A 13,975-nucleotide genomic window follows, 5' to 3' on the forward strand; every position below is an offset into this window, starting at 1 on the left:
ATCTTTTCATCGAATTGTTTTCCTAAGCTTCTTAGAAGTGAACGGCGTGGCCAAATATGTATTCCTTTTGTTTCCTATCGAGAATCCCTTTCAAGTAAGTTGAAAAGAAAAGACGATGACGTCAGAATTCGAAGACCGGTTGTTGGTGTCGAGGTCATCATGTCCCACCTACAACCGAAGGCATTGGAGGCGAAAGCTCAGGTAATAAGCCACTTGCCTTCACCTGTCTTGCGGAGTAACTCAGTCGTGGAAGGATGTCATGATGCAAAAGGGTGGACCGTCTGCGTTACCTCACTATCCTACAATCACGCTGAAGATGTCAGGGTACAAACTGCCGAACCTAGGCTGAGGAACAACTTCTGTGGCATAATTGTGCGACATTAGTTCATTTGCTGTGTCACTTATAATCCCGTTATCTTCTCAGAAGTATTGGTAATTTCGAGAAGTGAAGAAGATTTTGACTCTATTCCGAAACTGTGATGTGCATTTCCTGATATAACGGTATTTAATGATGTTATTGGTGTTGCGAAACTGTTATTGTGTTGCAAAAAAAGTTACTAAAATAACTACCTAACTACTTTTTTAGTTACTGGAAATTTTTGAATACAGTTACAGATTCCTGAATGAACCAAAAGATAGAACTTCAGTGATTTTTTTTTAATGAAAAAGATTGTAGCAATCAACTGTTTTGAATAACTAACAAATAGCTGCTTGGAAATTTTGAATACAATTACAGATTTCTGAATGAAGCAAACGACTGTTTTGGAAGACAAACAAATAGTTACTTAAGCTTGCACGTGCTGAAAAATACAGTCTAATTTGCTCATTGATTTTACTTGGGCTTCCTCAAAATAATCATTAGTGTTTAGCATTCAGCTTTTTGCTCAGTGGATTTTTTGAAGTGCTTCAGCATCTCATACGAACCACGTGCTTCTTGCATTTCCTGAATGACGGATAAACTGTTAATCAACGTGTTATGCAAACGATCAAATCAGGCGTAAAATGCTATAGCGGTTTGCAAAAAACTACAGTTTGTGCTTGAAGAACTGCTTTACTTTTTCGTTTGTTGATAACTCAACTTAGTTACGTGTATCAATAGACTTTCAAACTGGACCTGGTGTCTTTATAACCCATCCTGTAAAAATGGCCAAAAAATTGAGGAAATTTCAAATCGTGCTGGACAATGATACTTTGCTCTATTTCCCGAGTTCTTTCCTCACGGGCAGGGTGTTCATCGATTTGGATGAAGATACTGGTGTTACTGGTAAGTTAATCAAAAACATTATTACATTTGAATGTATTTTGATGCTAGCTTCGTATCTATCAAACCTTATTGACACAAAACTCACATCCGTCTAATATCACATCCATCTTTTGCATGTGTGAAGCACAGTGGCGTACACAATGGGGGTGTCCAAAGGGTCCTCCCCCTCCCTTTCGGGGGTTTTTTCTATTGATTATAATCCTATTTATGATGTACGTAAAATAATTTCAATCGTACATATAAATCAACTACATATATAGTAATCAACTATAATATAAGAACTAACAAATGAAAGAATAAAATTTATTTTCTGTTTCATTTTTGATGTATAACAAAAGTAAATGCATAAATTATAGCGCTTTCCGGTAATTTAATTAAGTATTTGTTGTCAATGATTAATTTGATTAACAAATGTTAATTATTTATTTGACGCTTTATATTTTACTGTTTTTCGCTACCGACAATCAATAAAATCAAAAGAATATGTTTGGCAGCGTATCGGGGTAAGATACGACGAACTTTCGACCCCCATCCGCTCCCCCCTCCCATCCCCTCCTTCAAAAGATTCCTGTGTGCGCCATAGGGGAAACATTTATGCTATGCATCAAGCACAATGTGTAAATGGTATGTAGTAAACATAACGTACATTGCATTTGAATCGTAGTACATACAGTATTTTACACATCCTATTTCATAGAAATTTTAAAATAAAGTTGTAGTAAATACAAAAGCATCAGACTAAGTATCAACTAAATATAGAAAAACCACATTGCATTTGACTTGCATGTCAAACTATAAATGTATTCATGATTTCAAATATGTTTCAAATTTTTATGGAGTCATTCTTTATCACGTAAACGTAAACAGCCTCCGATTAGGATAAAATGTAGAAAATTTTCAGTGTGAGGTAGTGAAACTAACATGAAGTAACAGTTAAAATTACAGCTTTTCGTGTAAATAAATGTAGAGCAAAAAAAAAAAACATTATTGCATTCTATTGGAAAAAGCATTAAATTGTTCGTAATCTGCAGCATTCTAAGCTTCACATAAGTAGAGGAATGTGGGGTAAAGTGAAATAGTTAAGATAACTTCCTGTTTTTTAAAGTGAAAAAGTTAGAAGTTTGTTCTAAAAATTACGGTTCACAAAGAAATAACAATATATTTTATAATAAAACTTACATTGAAACATTATTTTTTATTTTTGGCGGTAATTTTGTACCTCCAATGAAAAGTGGAAATATTTCACTTCTTTTTCTCATGTTATAAATTGAAAAATAAAATATTTTTGCAATGAAATGTTTTACATTCGATCATTAAGGATAGAGATGATCAGATAAATGAGTAAGCAAAAGAATTAATGAATAAATAAGAAGAAAATGAAACAATAAACGAATAAATAAATAAATTACTTAATGGTATGAGAAAAGACAAATGAGTGGATAAAGTAGCGAATGAATAAGAAAATATGTGTGAAAGAATGAATAAATAAGGTAATTAATAAATGAAGGTATGTAAATGAAATAATTAATAAATGAGTATATAAGTGTTTTGATAAAAGATTCAATTAGTAAATGAAATCAATATTTCACTTTCCCCCGCATGCACTTGACTTACAGTACAAAGCATTTAAAATACAAATAATCTTAATATTAAACAAATAAATACTTCACTGAATATTAGTAGGTCTTATTCAATTCAAAACAATTTTTGACTTACATCAAAATGTTAGAACATGAGTATTAATTTTTGAACATTGCTTGTCTTATCATACTCTGATTTTCAGAGGCATTTTTTTCTTGACTGGAATAGACTATATGTGTGACTACATAGTTAAAATATTACTAGACAGGTTTCGCTAAAAGCATCGTAAATATTTCACCATTTCTCTTTGTACCACATTCCCCTACATAGGGGAAAGAGCAGGCACATGTGAACAAGGTATGCTTTACTAAAATAAATTCAAGCAAAAAATCTTGAAAATTTCTCAAGTAATGGCAGTACTACTCCTACCTATTGGACAAACTTTTATAGCAATGAGCCAGGTTATGCTTCTGTGGTGACAACTTCTTTAATATAGCAGAGTTGTGTATAATTTTATCAGTCTTCTTTTTTTTTTCATATGAAAAAATATATTAAACTAAATAATAAGCTAAACTAAATTATTGCAAACCATTATATAATTCAATATAATTTATGACAATGTTGTTGTTTTTTTTTTTAATTAAGTTAAGAATTCTTTATTTTTGCAAGTTCGTTCTAAGGTAGGCCCTTGTGAACACAACATCAAGGGGCACATGTAAACAGTTCCCTTATCCACTCCGTAATATTGATATCGATGTAGGGTATTATAAGTTTTTAAAAAATGTAAATATTCATAATTATTTTCTACAACCAGTTTGTAAATTTATTTTTAATTATTACTTTTATTATTTAAATATTTTGTACTTATTTCTATCATTGTTATTTTTTATTTTCATTTTTTTTTTTTTTTTGTAACGCAATAGTGGTGAACAACTTACTGATATATAATAACCACAGAAAATAAAAAGACAAAATAGTTTTATTTAATTAAAAACTGAAGTTAAAAATAATTTTAATATATGTACTATGTAGTCTTATACTAAGTTTCTTTCTTGTCTATCCAATGATCAAAACATGTTACGGAAATTAAAAATTCGACAGTGAGCAGAGTTAGGATGTTTGGGAAGAGATATTTTCTTAATGACGCAGGTTACTGTATAACTTAAACTGACTCCAGTATAGGTTACAAACCCTTCAATGCCATTGGTTAAAGACCTTTTCGTTGAAATATGATGCTTGCATTTTTTAATCTTGTTTATATGAGCCCCAAGTTTGTTCACATGCGTCCCCCCATCCCCTCCCATGTTACATGTGAATAATTGAAGACATTGTTTTAAAATATTGCTGCCAAAAAGTAATGGACACCAATTCACATGGAAGCAAATATCGTTCGATTTCATAAAAAGGTTTTTGCTCTAGAGCGGCTTCAAAAAACAGTCCTACATGCATACGCACACATAGACAAACTGACATTTTCCATGGTCAAAATGGACTCAACACGCCTCAAAGCGTGCAAATCCGTAAAAATTTGAAAAGTTTCACGAATTCAATACTTTCTTCTATATACCGCATGGAAGAAAGCATAAAAATAAATGTTTTATTATCGCCGTTGCATCTCCATACTGCGCCAACACTTGAAGTTGCATTTTTTTAATATATATAATTACAAAGTACTGTTCCAATAACGTTTAAAAAGACGAGCTTGTTTCATCCATTTTAAGCATTTTAAATTTGCTCAAATTCAGTTGATCCTCGTTAAGTTTCAAATTCGTATTCCTCGCATAAATCTAAATAATTTTGCCAGTGAATGAGTATGTACAGGCTTGCCAAATAAGCTCCTAAAACATTTCAGAATATACTAAGTTGAAACAGCAGTAATAATGGTCGCCTTTGTTTGATACAATTTAGGGCGGTTTGCAATGTCTTAAGAGCTTATTAGGCAGTTTTATTTCTGAAAATGCCGATAACTCATATTATCGTGCTACATTTTGGAATTAAAAAAAAAGTTTATATACTCGTTTTTCGTTTTTTCTTCGTCGTTTGTTATTTTCAAAAGATATGAACTTTACTTTGGGTGGTATGTATTCAGAGAGAAAGTTTAAATTTTAATTTCAAAACAGAAAACAAAATGTATTGACTTTTTTTATGTAAGGCTGAATTTCTCCATGCTAAAGCTTTGAAAAAATAAGAATCACCTCTGATTTTGTTTATTCTTTAATATAAAAAAAATACAGTTGAATGCGTTACTAAAAGAAAAATCATACAAAACAATCAATTATGGTTTGGGTTGTGCGCTTAAAATGTTGAAATGACTAATAGAAAATAGAAATTTACAAATATACATACATAGACCATAATCTTCTCTCGAAATTCCTCATTTAATTTATCATCTCTTTTTGTTTTCCTTTTCATTTCAATAATTTTTTTCCTAAATCTACAGATGACATATAAAAAAATTGTGGCGAAAAAAATAATAAATGCTCTTTACTAATTGCCAATGCATTAAATCTTTTTTTTAAAGAAGTAAGAACACAAATAAACATTTTAACAACTTTTTTTTAATCCTAGTGATTCAGACGTAAGTTTTAATTAAATGTGAATCGGTGCAAAGTACGCAGCACAGATGAAAGATTCGGATGAGAGGCATTTTAATTCGTAGTAAATAAGGCTTAGTGGCACAAAATGTGCAATCATACATTAGTGAGTGGTGGACTAGGTGCCATTCATTAATTACGTAAGGGTTCCGAGGGGGAGGGGGTTGGAAAAATCTCTACATACCCTTACTTTGAGGGGATGGGGTCTAAACCCATTCTTACGTAATATTTTCCAAGTCGATATTTTACATTTGAAATCGCTCGGTTAAGTGTTTTGACGGGGATTATATTTCATTTGCGTCTGGAAGGTAAAAACGTATTAGGATGAGCAGTTTTTTATTTGTTTTACAAAGAATGAATACTGTAAAATATAATTTAAAAAATCGCACTGCGTATGGCATGTTTTACTTTTATTATAGTATTGCATTAGTAGTATTGTATTATACACAATTAATTGTACAATTAGTAGTAATGTATTATACACATATTTATAGTATTGTATTATACACAAAAAAATATCGAAAAAACTTTAGTTTAGATTCCAACTTTTTCGTAAATATTTCTTTATATATTTAATTTGATAATAGTGAATTTTAATTTCGATTCTAGTGATGTAAGATTCGTTATTTTATTATTTTGAAAAACGAAATGGAATACTACGTAAGAATAGGGAAAGGGGTTTGAAAAATCTTACGTACCCTTAAATGGAGGAGGAGGGGTCAAAAATTGGCAAAATCATCCTTACGTAATTAATGAACGGTCCTTTATAATTAGAATGAAGCTACGCCGAGAGACAAAATGCTAATTTCTTGTTTTTTTGCTTTGTCTTAAATCAAAGTAAAAAGTGAATGTTGGAGCACTTATAGTAGGGTCATTCTTCAAAAATGTAACTTTTTTGTTACAAATCTTTAACAGTAAAAACTTTAAGGTTGAACAATTCATTTAACAATGTTTATTTTTTCATTTCATCAAAAATATATCTATTTAAACCTGCCAATATTTTTTTAATAATAATTTTTATTTTAATGTATTTTTTGTTCACAACATGTGAATTCTCAAATCCGTCGCATGTCACACACCTGGTGTGACTGTTTATGTTGCTTAATAACTTGTTTAATTAAAAGTAGATATTTATTTATTTATTATTCCTTTCACAAGTGTCTCAAATACTAATTGTTCAGATATATTTAATTTTTTAACATTGTGTTTTAGTTCGTTTTAGCGGGATAAGGAATTACGTCACGCAATAAATTCTCACCTCCGTTACCCAAGAACAAAATGCCATTTCTCATTAACAGATGGCAGTAATGACATCACATTTTTTTTCGCATGATACAAGAGAGCCCCCTTGTTTATATTCATCCATAAAGAAGTTTGGATTTTTGTTGAAAAACAAGAAGATAGATTTTATTTTAAAACCAAGTGTGGTTATTGTGAATTCTCACCTCCGTGAACTTGAATTTCAGGGATGAGAATTAATGTAAAAAAAAAAGAAGTGAACATGTTTTCATAAAATGCTTAACATGTGCTGTTTGTAGCAACGAAGAACAAAAAATATTTCCCTGAAAAATTGTTTCCATGAGGCCTGTATTAATGGGAAATTTCCTCACCTCCGTGACAGACCTTATCAACGTCATTATTTCTGAGGTGAAAATAAAAATGATGGTGGGGAAATACATCAATTTTAGGTAGTTTACCAAAATTATAAATTGCCAGTACATTCTCAAATTTGCTGATTATGAAATATATTAATTTTACACTATTTTTAACACACATTTGAACTAAAAGGATAACTAAAATTTAAACCGTACTTGAAAGTTTAGTTACGAATGTTAAGAGAGCTTAATATTAGATTCACACTAATCGTTAAAAATCTCATTATTTGCACAATTAGCAAAATTAGTACTTTGATATTAATTTTGCCTCTACTTTAAAACACTAAAAGTTTTTTCTTTTCTTTTTTTTCCTTTTTTTTCGTTATTTCTGTGAACAAGGTATTTTTAATTTTTATTTATGAGTAAAATAATTGGAATTTAGCTGGACCATTGTTTATGGTTACTTCTAGTAAGTAACACTTTCATGTAAGAATGAAAAAAAAAGGAAAACAAAAGGTTTCGAAATTGAAAAATATATTGGTTCAAAAGTTACACTTTCTGGAGACTGACCCAGTAAAGTTCTAGACTAGGAATTCTGAAGTAGCCACTGGATACCTAAATCACAAAAAAAGGCAGCAACTGTTTTACTTTTGGTAGCCATCTAAAAAAAAAATATGCACGCAGCGCAAAAAGTAAATGCCCTATTCTCGATTTGCAATATTAACAACAATAAAAAGGTTATGATACTCAGTGGTAGCCGTATTTAGCAAGAATGGTATCAGAAAAAAGAAAAAAAGTTTTTTATTTTATTTTTTTTTTCTTTTTTTCGTGCAGTGTTAAGTAAAGAAGGTTAGAAGGGTACGTACAACTGATGTACACAGGATTAAAATAGATTGCAATTCTATATTTGCAATCACGGAATATTTGTTCATAAACAAAGAACTTTTCGTATTCCCAATCATTTCGTATTCCAAATTTAATCATTTCATATTCTAAAGTATGTTTACTGAGCAAACTATTTCCTGAAATTAAATAATCCTGAATAATTTTAAAGTCAAACGAGAACCTTCTTTTTTTCTTTTAAAGGAAAACCTGATTTTCCCTGTGGATTTCTTGCAATATTTTCAGTGACTTCAAATCGAATTTGTAGGAATAAGATGCTGACCTTGCAATATTACAAATAAAAGAGTAAGCAGCAGAAAAAAATAATTGAAAACTCAGCCTACCGAGTCAATCTTCCGATTCAGCGAACCGAACAATTCCAACGGACAGTACCTTCACATTCAAAGAATTTTGTTTAGGATTCACCGTCATTTTGATGATTTATGTGGAAAATGGCGATGGCCGGAGGGAATCCGTTTATTAGTTCTGAGAAATAATTTCGTTTATTTATAGTAATTGAATCAATATGAAGATGGCTGTTATATATAACCAGTTTTACATCAAAAATTCTGAAAAGGATGCATGAACTATTTTACAGTTTATGAAAAGAAACCATTTCTGATATGTTCAAATGTTTACCCAAGAAAATATTTAGACTCATGTTTCCGATAAGCATAAATTAAATTATTGGTTTAAGGGTAATAGGAATATCATTTAAGACAAAATCTCTCTTTTTTTTTTCAGGTATCAAGTTAAAAAGTTATAAAACTGGGGAGATTTTGAAATCAAATTTGTCCGATTTTTAATTCATAATTAAGATCACTGGTCTCAATCCATTGATTTTAAATTACTGATACACTAGGTTTAGTCTGTTTTTTTTTTTTTTTTTGGAAAAAGATAAGTGAAACTTGCGATGTAATGTAAGAAATCAACAAATATTTTTAAAATTTTTATATCAAAAATATTCAATTAATTGATTTAAATTAGTTGATTAAAATCATTGATACCCTAGTTTGATCTTTTTTTTTTTTTTTTTTAGAAAAAGTTAAGTGAAACTGGCGATGTAATGGTAGGAAATCAACAAATATTTTTAAACAGTCTGTTTCAGTCAATGCACTCTTTAATGTCTTAATTTAGTGTACCAACTTTTAGATGATTATTTGCTGTAAAAATCGTATTTTAATTCAGAATTATTTAAGGTTTTCTAACTTTTTTTTCTCTTAGCGCTGAACTTACTTTCGTGTCTATACAGTGTTTTAGCTCCTACACCCAGGACCGGCTCTTTGGGTAGGCAACCTAAGCGGTCGTCTAGGTCGGCAGATTTTAGGTGCGGAAATTTCGAAATTGAAATAGTTCTTTAAAGTATGAATATCTGTTTCAGCGCCATAAGATTCACTGCTTCAATGCTAAAAAAAATAATTTAGAGGTATACCAGGGCCATTATACAAAAAACGTAGATTTTTGAAGTTGGAATTCATGAAAAAAAAAATCTTCAATTTTTTTAAAAGTTACTTTACATTGTTCCTTTTAGGCACCTTTTTTTCTCTCACATAGTTAGTCGCATTTTTTATTGGTTATTTTGTAATTTTCTTTTTTATCTAAAATTTTGGATGTGAACGGAGGGTAACGGATAGTAAATATATATTTTAAATGTTATTTTTAAACTTTTCATTTAAATACACATTGCATCTTGTATGAAGAACACGATTTGAATTGATTAAAATGTACACATCTTTCTTAAAATGGATTTTTAAAGAAATTTGTATGCACCAATTTGATTGTATATCCTCCATTACATCTATACTGTAACGGAGGATACAGAAACGGAGGATACAAATACTTATGTTTTGCTATGATCATTGTGTTGATTTAGGGTTAACGCAACATGTTATTTAGAATTTACTTTAAAAAAATGATTCAATTTTAACTATAAAAAATTTTTTTGTACATAAACAATTCTTTCCTTTTTAACTCAAGAACGGAGGATACACAAAGTTACCTGTTTGACTTCAAAGAGAATAATGCTGAAATTCTTTCACACTAAGTTCTTTAGCTTCACTATGAAGACCCAGAGTTGAAAAGAGCTAACTTGTGATTCTAAACCTCTGTAAAGAGCTGCCAGTACTGCCGTCTATAAGAAATTCTATTACTTAATTAAATCCTGAACGGAGGATACAAGAAATACTAAGACAGTGATTCAAAAGATTATGAATGCTATATATATTTTTTTTACGACATAATTCTTTTAACCTATTTAAAAAAACATCAAGTGATTTAAATTTCACTATAGAATCTGTTACATTTTTTGTATTGAGTAAATAAATGAAAAAGTACATGGGAAGAAATGTGTTGAGTCGTGTAACGGAGGCATACAAGTATCCCTCGGTTCAGTGAAAAAAAACATTTAAAACTTTTTATAACATCATTAATTTGTATTGATGATTTTCAAAATTTGTTATACTTTTCTAAATTTCATAAAAAAAGTGCTTAAAAGTAAATATTTTTTAAATTAACCACCCTGGACCTAAAAAAGCGCGTTTTTTGTAGAATGCCTCACCAGTGCTTGGATATGCAAAACATCGTTTGGAATTTAATATGAAACTCACTTTAATTTTAAGTGCTTTACTATTGTTTTTAACCGACTTCAAAAGGGAGGCGGTTATCAGTTCATACCGTATGTATGTTTTTTTTCACTTTATTAATATATTATTATTATTATTATTATTATTATTATTATTATTCAGTGCTGGGGGGGGCGGCAATTGTCAATATCGCCTCGGGCGGCAGAACTACTAGAGCCAGACCTGCCTACACCTCAAGTAAAAATATCAAAAAATTCAATTAATTGATTTAAATTAATTGATTCAAATCATTGATATCCTTGTTCGAGCTGTTTTATTTGGAAAAAGTTAAGTGAAACTGGCGATGTAGTGTAGAATATCAACAAATATTTTCAAGCAGTTCTTTCATGTTTCGGTCAATGACTTCTTGAATATCTTAATTTAGTGCATCAGCTTTTAGATGAACGCATTTTTATCTTTGACAATCGTATTTTGCTCTGGAAATATTTAAGGCTTTTTTTCTCAAAGCGTTGAACTTACTTTCTTGGCCGTACAGTGTTTTAGCTCCTACACCTCAAGCAAAGATATCAAAAATAGCAATTTTCATCAGCAAAGACTTTGACACCATTTGCAGATTCAGACAATTGCTGCACAGAATCCTTATCTCGAAGAATATCGAGTGGTCCTCTCGGCCTTCTTTGCTGGGACTAGGTCTTCTGGAAGCTCTTCGTAACTTGTTTGTCTCATATCGAAATAGGTTAAGTAATTGCGCGATGTTTCACCCACCTTGTTGCCTGAGGGAATTCTAATGAGAAGAAAAAACAGGTCTGAGAGAAAGGCTTTTTGAAAGAAACTGATGGCGAAACGGAATGGAATCTTCTTTCTGTTTCGGTTTCAGGATCTGAGGATTGGTATGGGTAATCCTGACATACGAATAAGATGTTGGTAAATGTGTGTGTTGAGGGATTTTAAACTTAGTGGTTGAAGATGATGCTTGACCTCTGAGAAGAGGTCAAGCATCAAGAGTGAATTTGATAAAGTACGTTTCAAAATTGTTTATTTAATTCTTTTTCACTCTTTTCTACAAACATCATTTGTTGTTCGTGTTCTAAAAAAAGTTAAGAAAATGTTTGCTTGAAGTTCAAGGATGGATCTAGATTTTGAGAAGTGCGGCGGAGAGTCATAAGTCGATATAAGGGATCTTGGTTTTTACCTGGGAATTTTTCAAAATTGAAGTCCCTAAATCGCAGATTTAGGTTATCTTTTATCGTTTAAACTGTGATATTGACCTCATGCCCAAACTACCACCAGAATCTGCGCTTGTGTACGTTTCAATTTTTCTGCAACTGTTTTGTTCTGGAATTAGAGGATATAAATTATTAATCATTGGGACGGCTACTGCCTGAAAACAGCTTATTGAAAAGGTTATCAGAAAAAATACATAACTACTTTACCTTAAAGGATACTTCATACAGTCATTTCATGGGAAGGTCTTTGGTGTGTCGTGGGGCTTTGCGACCTAGCCATTTCGAGAATCCTTTAAGTACTAGGAATAATAATAGTACTTAAAGTAATAAAAAATACCCTTAAAATCTTAAATCCCTCCCCCTTAGTAAAATATAGGAAAACAGTAAAGATCATAACAGTGATTGATTCCATAAAAAAAAAAACTCTTTTAGGATGAAACAGAGAATGGCAAGAAAAGAGATCTGAAATATTTTGATTTTTAACATTTAGAATGGTTGACATTTTACTCATTTTTAATTTTTTAGGAACATTTCGGACGTTGCTAAAATTTTATCTGAATTACAAATAGCGAAAATACGCTTGACTAAATTTTGTTTTCAAAAATTTTTTAAAAATTCTTATCCATTTCTTAAAAAAATGGTGTAAAATTTGTCTGTAGCAAAATAAAAAAGAACAAAGAAAAAAAATATATTACTGTCTTAATACAAGTATGAAGAGAGTAGAAGGCAGAAAGGAAAGATTTAGGACATTCAGAGAAAAATTACATTCAGAGCATATAGTGAAGAAAGTCCCCCCCCCCCCCTTTCCAACGCAATCCTTTTATATAGTCCCAGTACCAAGATTCTACATATTGAAATTTACCCGCTTTTCGTATGATTATATGTAGGGTAGATCGGGACACGTTTACGCGGATTTTTTTCAATGAATTTTCTAAATTGTATGTTTTAACTTATGAAATTTTAGACACTGCAGTTTTATAAAGCAGTTAATGGAGTCAAAATTGGTATATTCAGTTGTTGCTCAACTTGTGTTTTTAACAGTTAAAAAATTATTTTTGAGTCCAAGTCGGTTGTGTAAACTTGCCCCGGACACCGGGGCACGTTTACGCATATTTATTTTGACACCGAACGTGGTTCTGCTAGTGTTTTGAACATAATGTCTTACCATTGTTAAAATAAAGCAATTTTATTACAAAGTGAATACTGTATAAAGTAAAAGCTGAACGGACATGCAGACAGCACTACATGACTGTAAGCTATCAGAAACGAATTTGTAACTCAATTAAAAATTAAGTGGTGATTTTCAAAACTAAATAGCCTGAAAATACTAAAAGGTTTTGAGACAGTTCGGAGTGAAAAAAGCGTCAGGGCACGTTTAGAAGTAAGACACAGTAAGAACGTGTGTAAAGGTGCTCTGACGTCAACGCGTAAACTTACCCCGTCGCCAAGTTTGGATTCATTTTTAACGTGCAAAAATACTTAAGAACACTTCAGTTCATACAAATACAGGTCTCAGAAAAGGATAAAATTCTGCTAATTTTTATATCTTTGTTCTTTTTTAACGAATTATTATTTATTCACAATAAGCTTCAAAACGTTCAACTCAAAATTTACTCGACTTGGTAGAAAACAGATTATTTTTTCTGCATGCTAGACCAAAGCTCCACCGATGCTCAAAAACTTGTGAGGACATTTGCTAGGGAGCAGAATCAATATGTGATGACTGTTGGCTCTCTAGTTATAATTCGTTTTGAAAAGGGGGCACTGCATAAACGTGCCCCATGCGTAAACGTGCCCCGTCTACCCTACTGTATTTTCAATGCGAAAACATTGTACAGAAGACACTATTCTGTAGATTTTATTGATCGAAGCTAAATATAGAATTTAGTGAAATAATTTCAGTTATCATCAACGGAAGAGCTTTGCTTTTTCTTCTAATGGGCATTTTTAATTAATGGTTAATTCTTATTAAGTTCACGAGATTAGGGAATAATGAAGCATGAAGGATAGAATTTTTATGTTATTGCACGTTCACTCAAAGCTAATGTAAAGTAGAAAAACTTTTCGGCTCTAAGCAGAAATTTAATGTGTTAGTAAATCAAAAGGGAAATAACCTTAATTATTGCCTCAAAAACATAGAGAAAGCTAATTTTTGAAACATTGTATGAAAAGATTTAATTTCCGTTTTTCGGGTGGGGCAGTTTAAACCTCCTAGAATATATGCAAGTAGCCATTTAGAAAAATAAAGGAG

The 13,975-nt window shown here is 31.0% G+C and overlaps 1 protein-coding gene across 1 annotated transcript in view; it reads left to right on the forward strand.

The window, feature by feature from the left end:
• The first annotated feature begins 236 nt into the window (after nucleotides 1-236).
• Nucleotides 237-13,975, forward strand: part of LOC129223853 (arrestin domain-containing protein 3-like) — a 98,473-nt gene continuing 84,734 nt past the window's right edge. The window contains exon 1 of the mRNA XM_054858215.1: nucleotides 237-1,264. Coding sequence (XP_054714190.1) covers nucleotides 1,144-1,264 — 121 coding nt within the window. The 5' untranslated portion in view covers nucleotides 237-1,143. The remainder of the gene's footprint in view (nucleotides 1,265-13,975) is intronic.

Source organism: Uloborus diversus, chromosome 6 (genome assembly GCF_026930045.1).
Source record: "Uloborus diversus isolate 005 chromosome 6, Udiv.v.3.1, whole genome shotgun sequence".
Classification (NCBI taxonomy): domain Eukaryota; kingdom Metazoa; phylum Arthropoda; class Arachnida; order Araneae; family Uloboridae; genus Uloborus; species Uloborus diversus.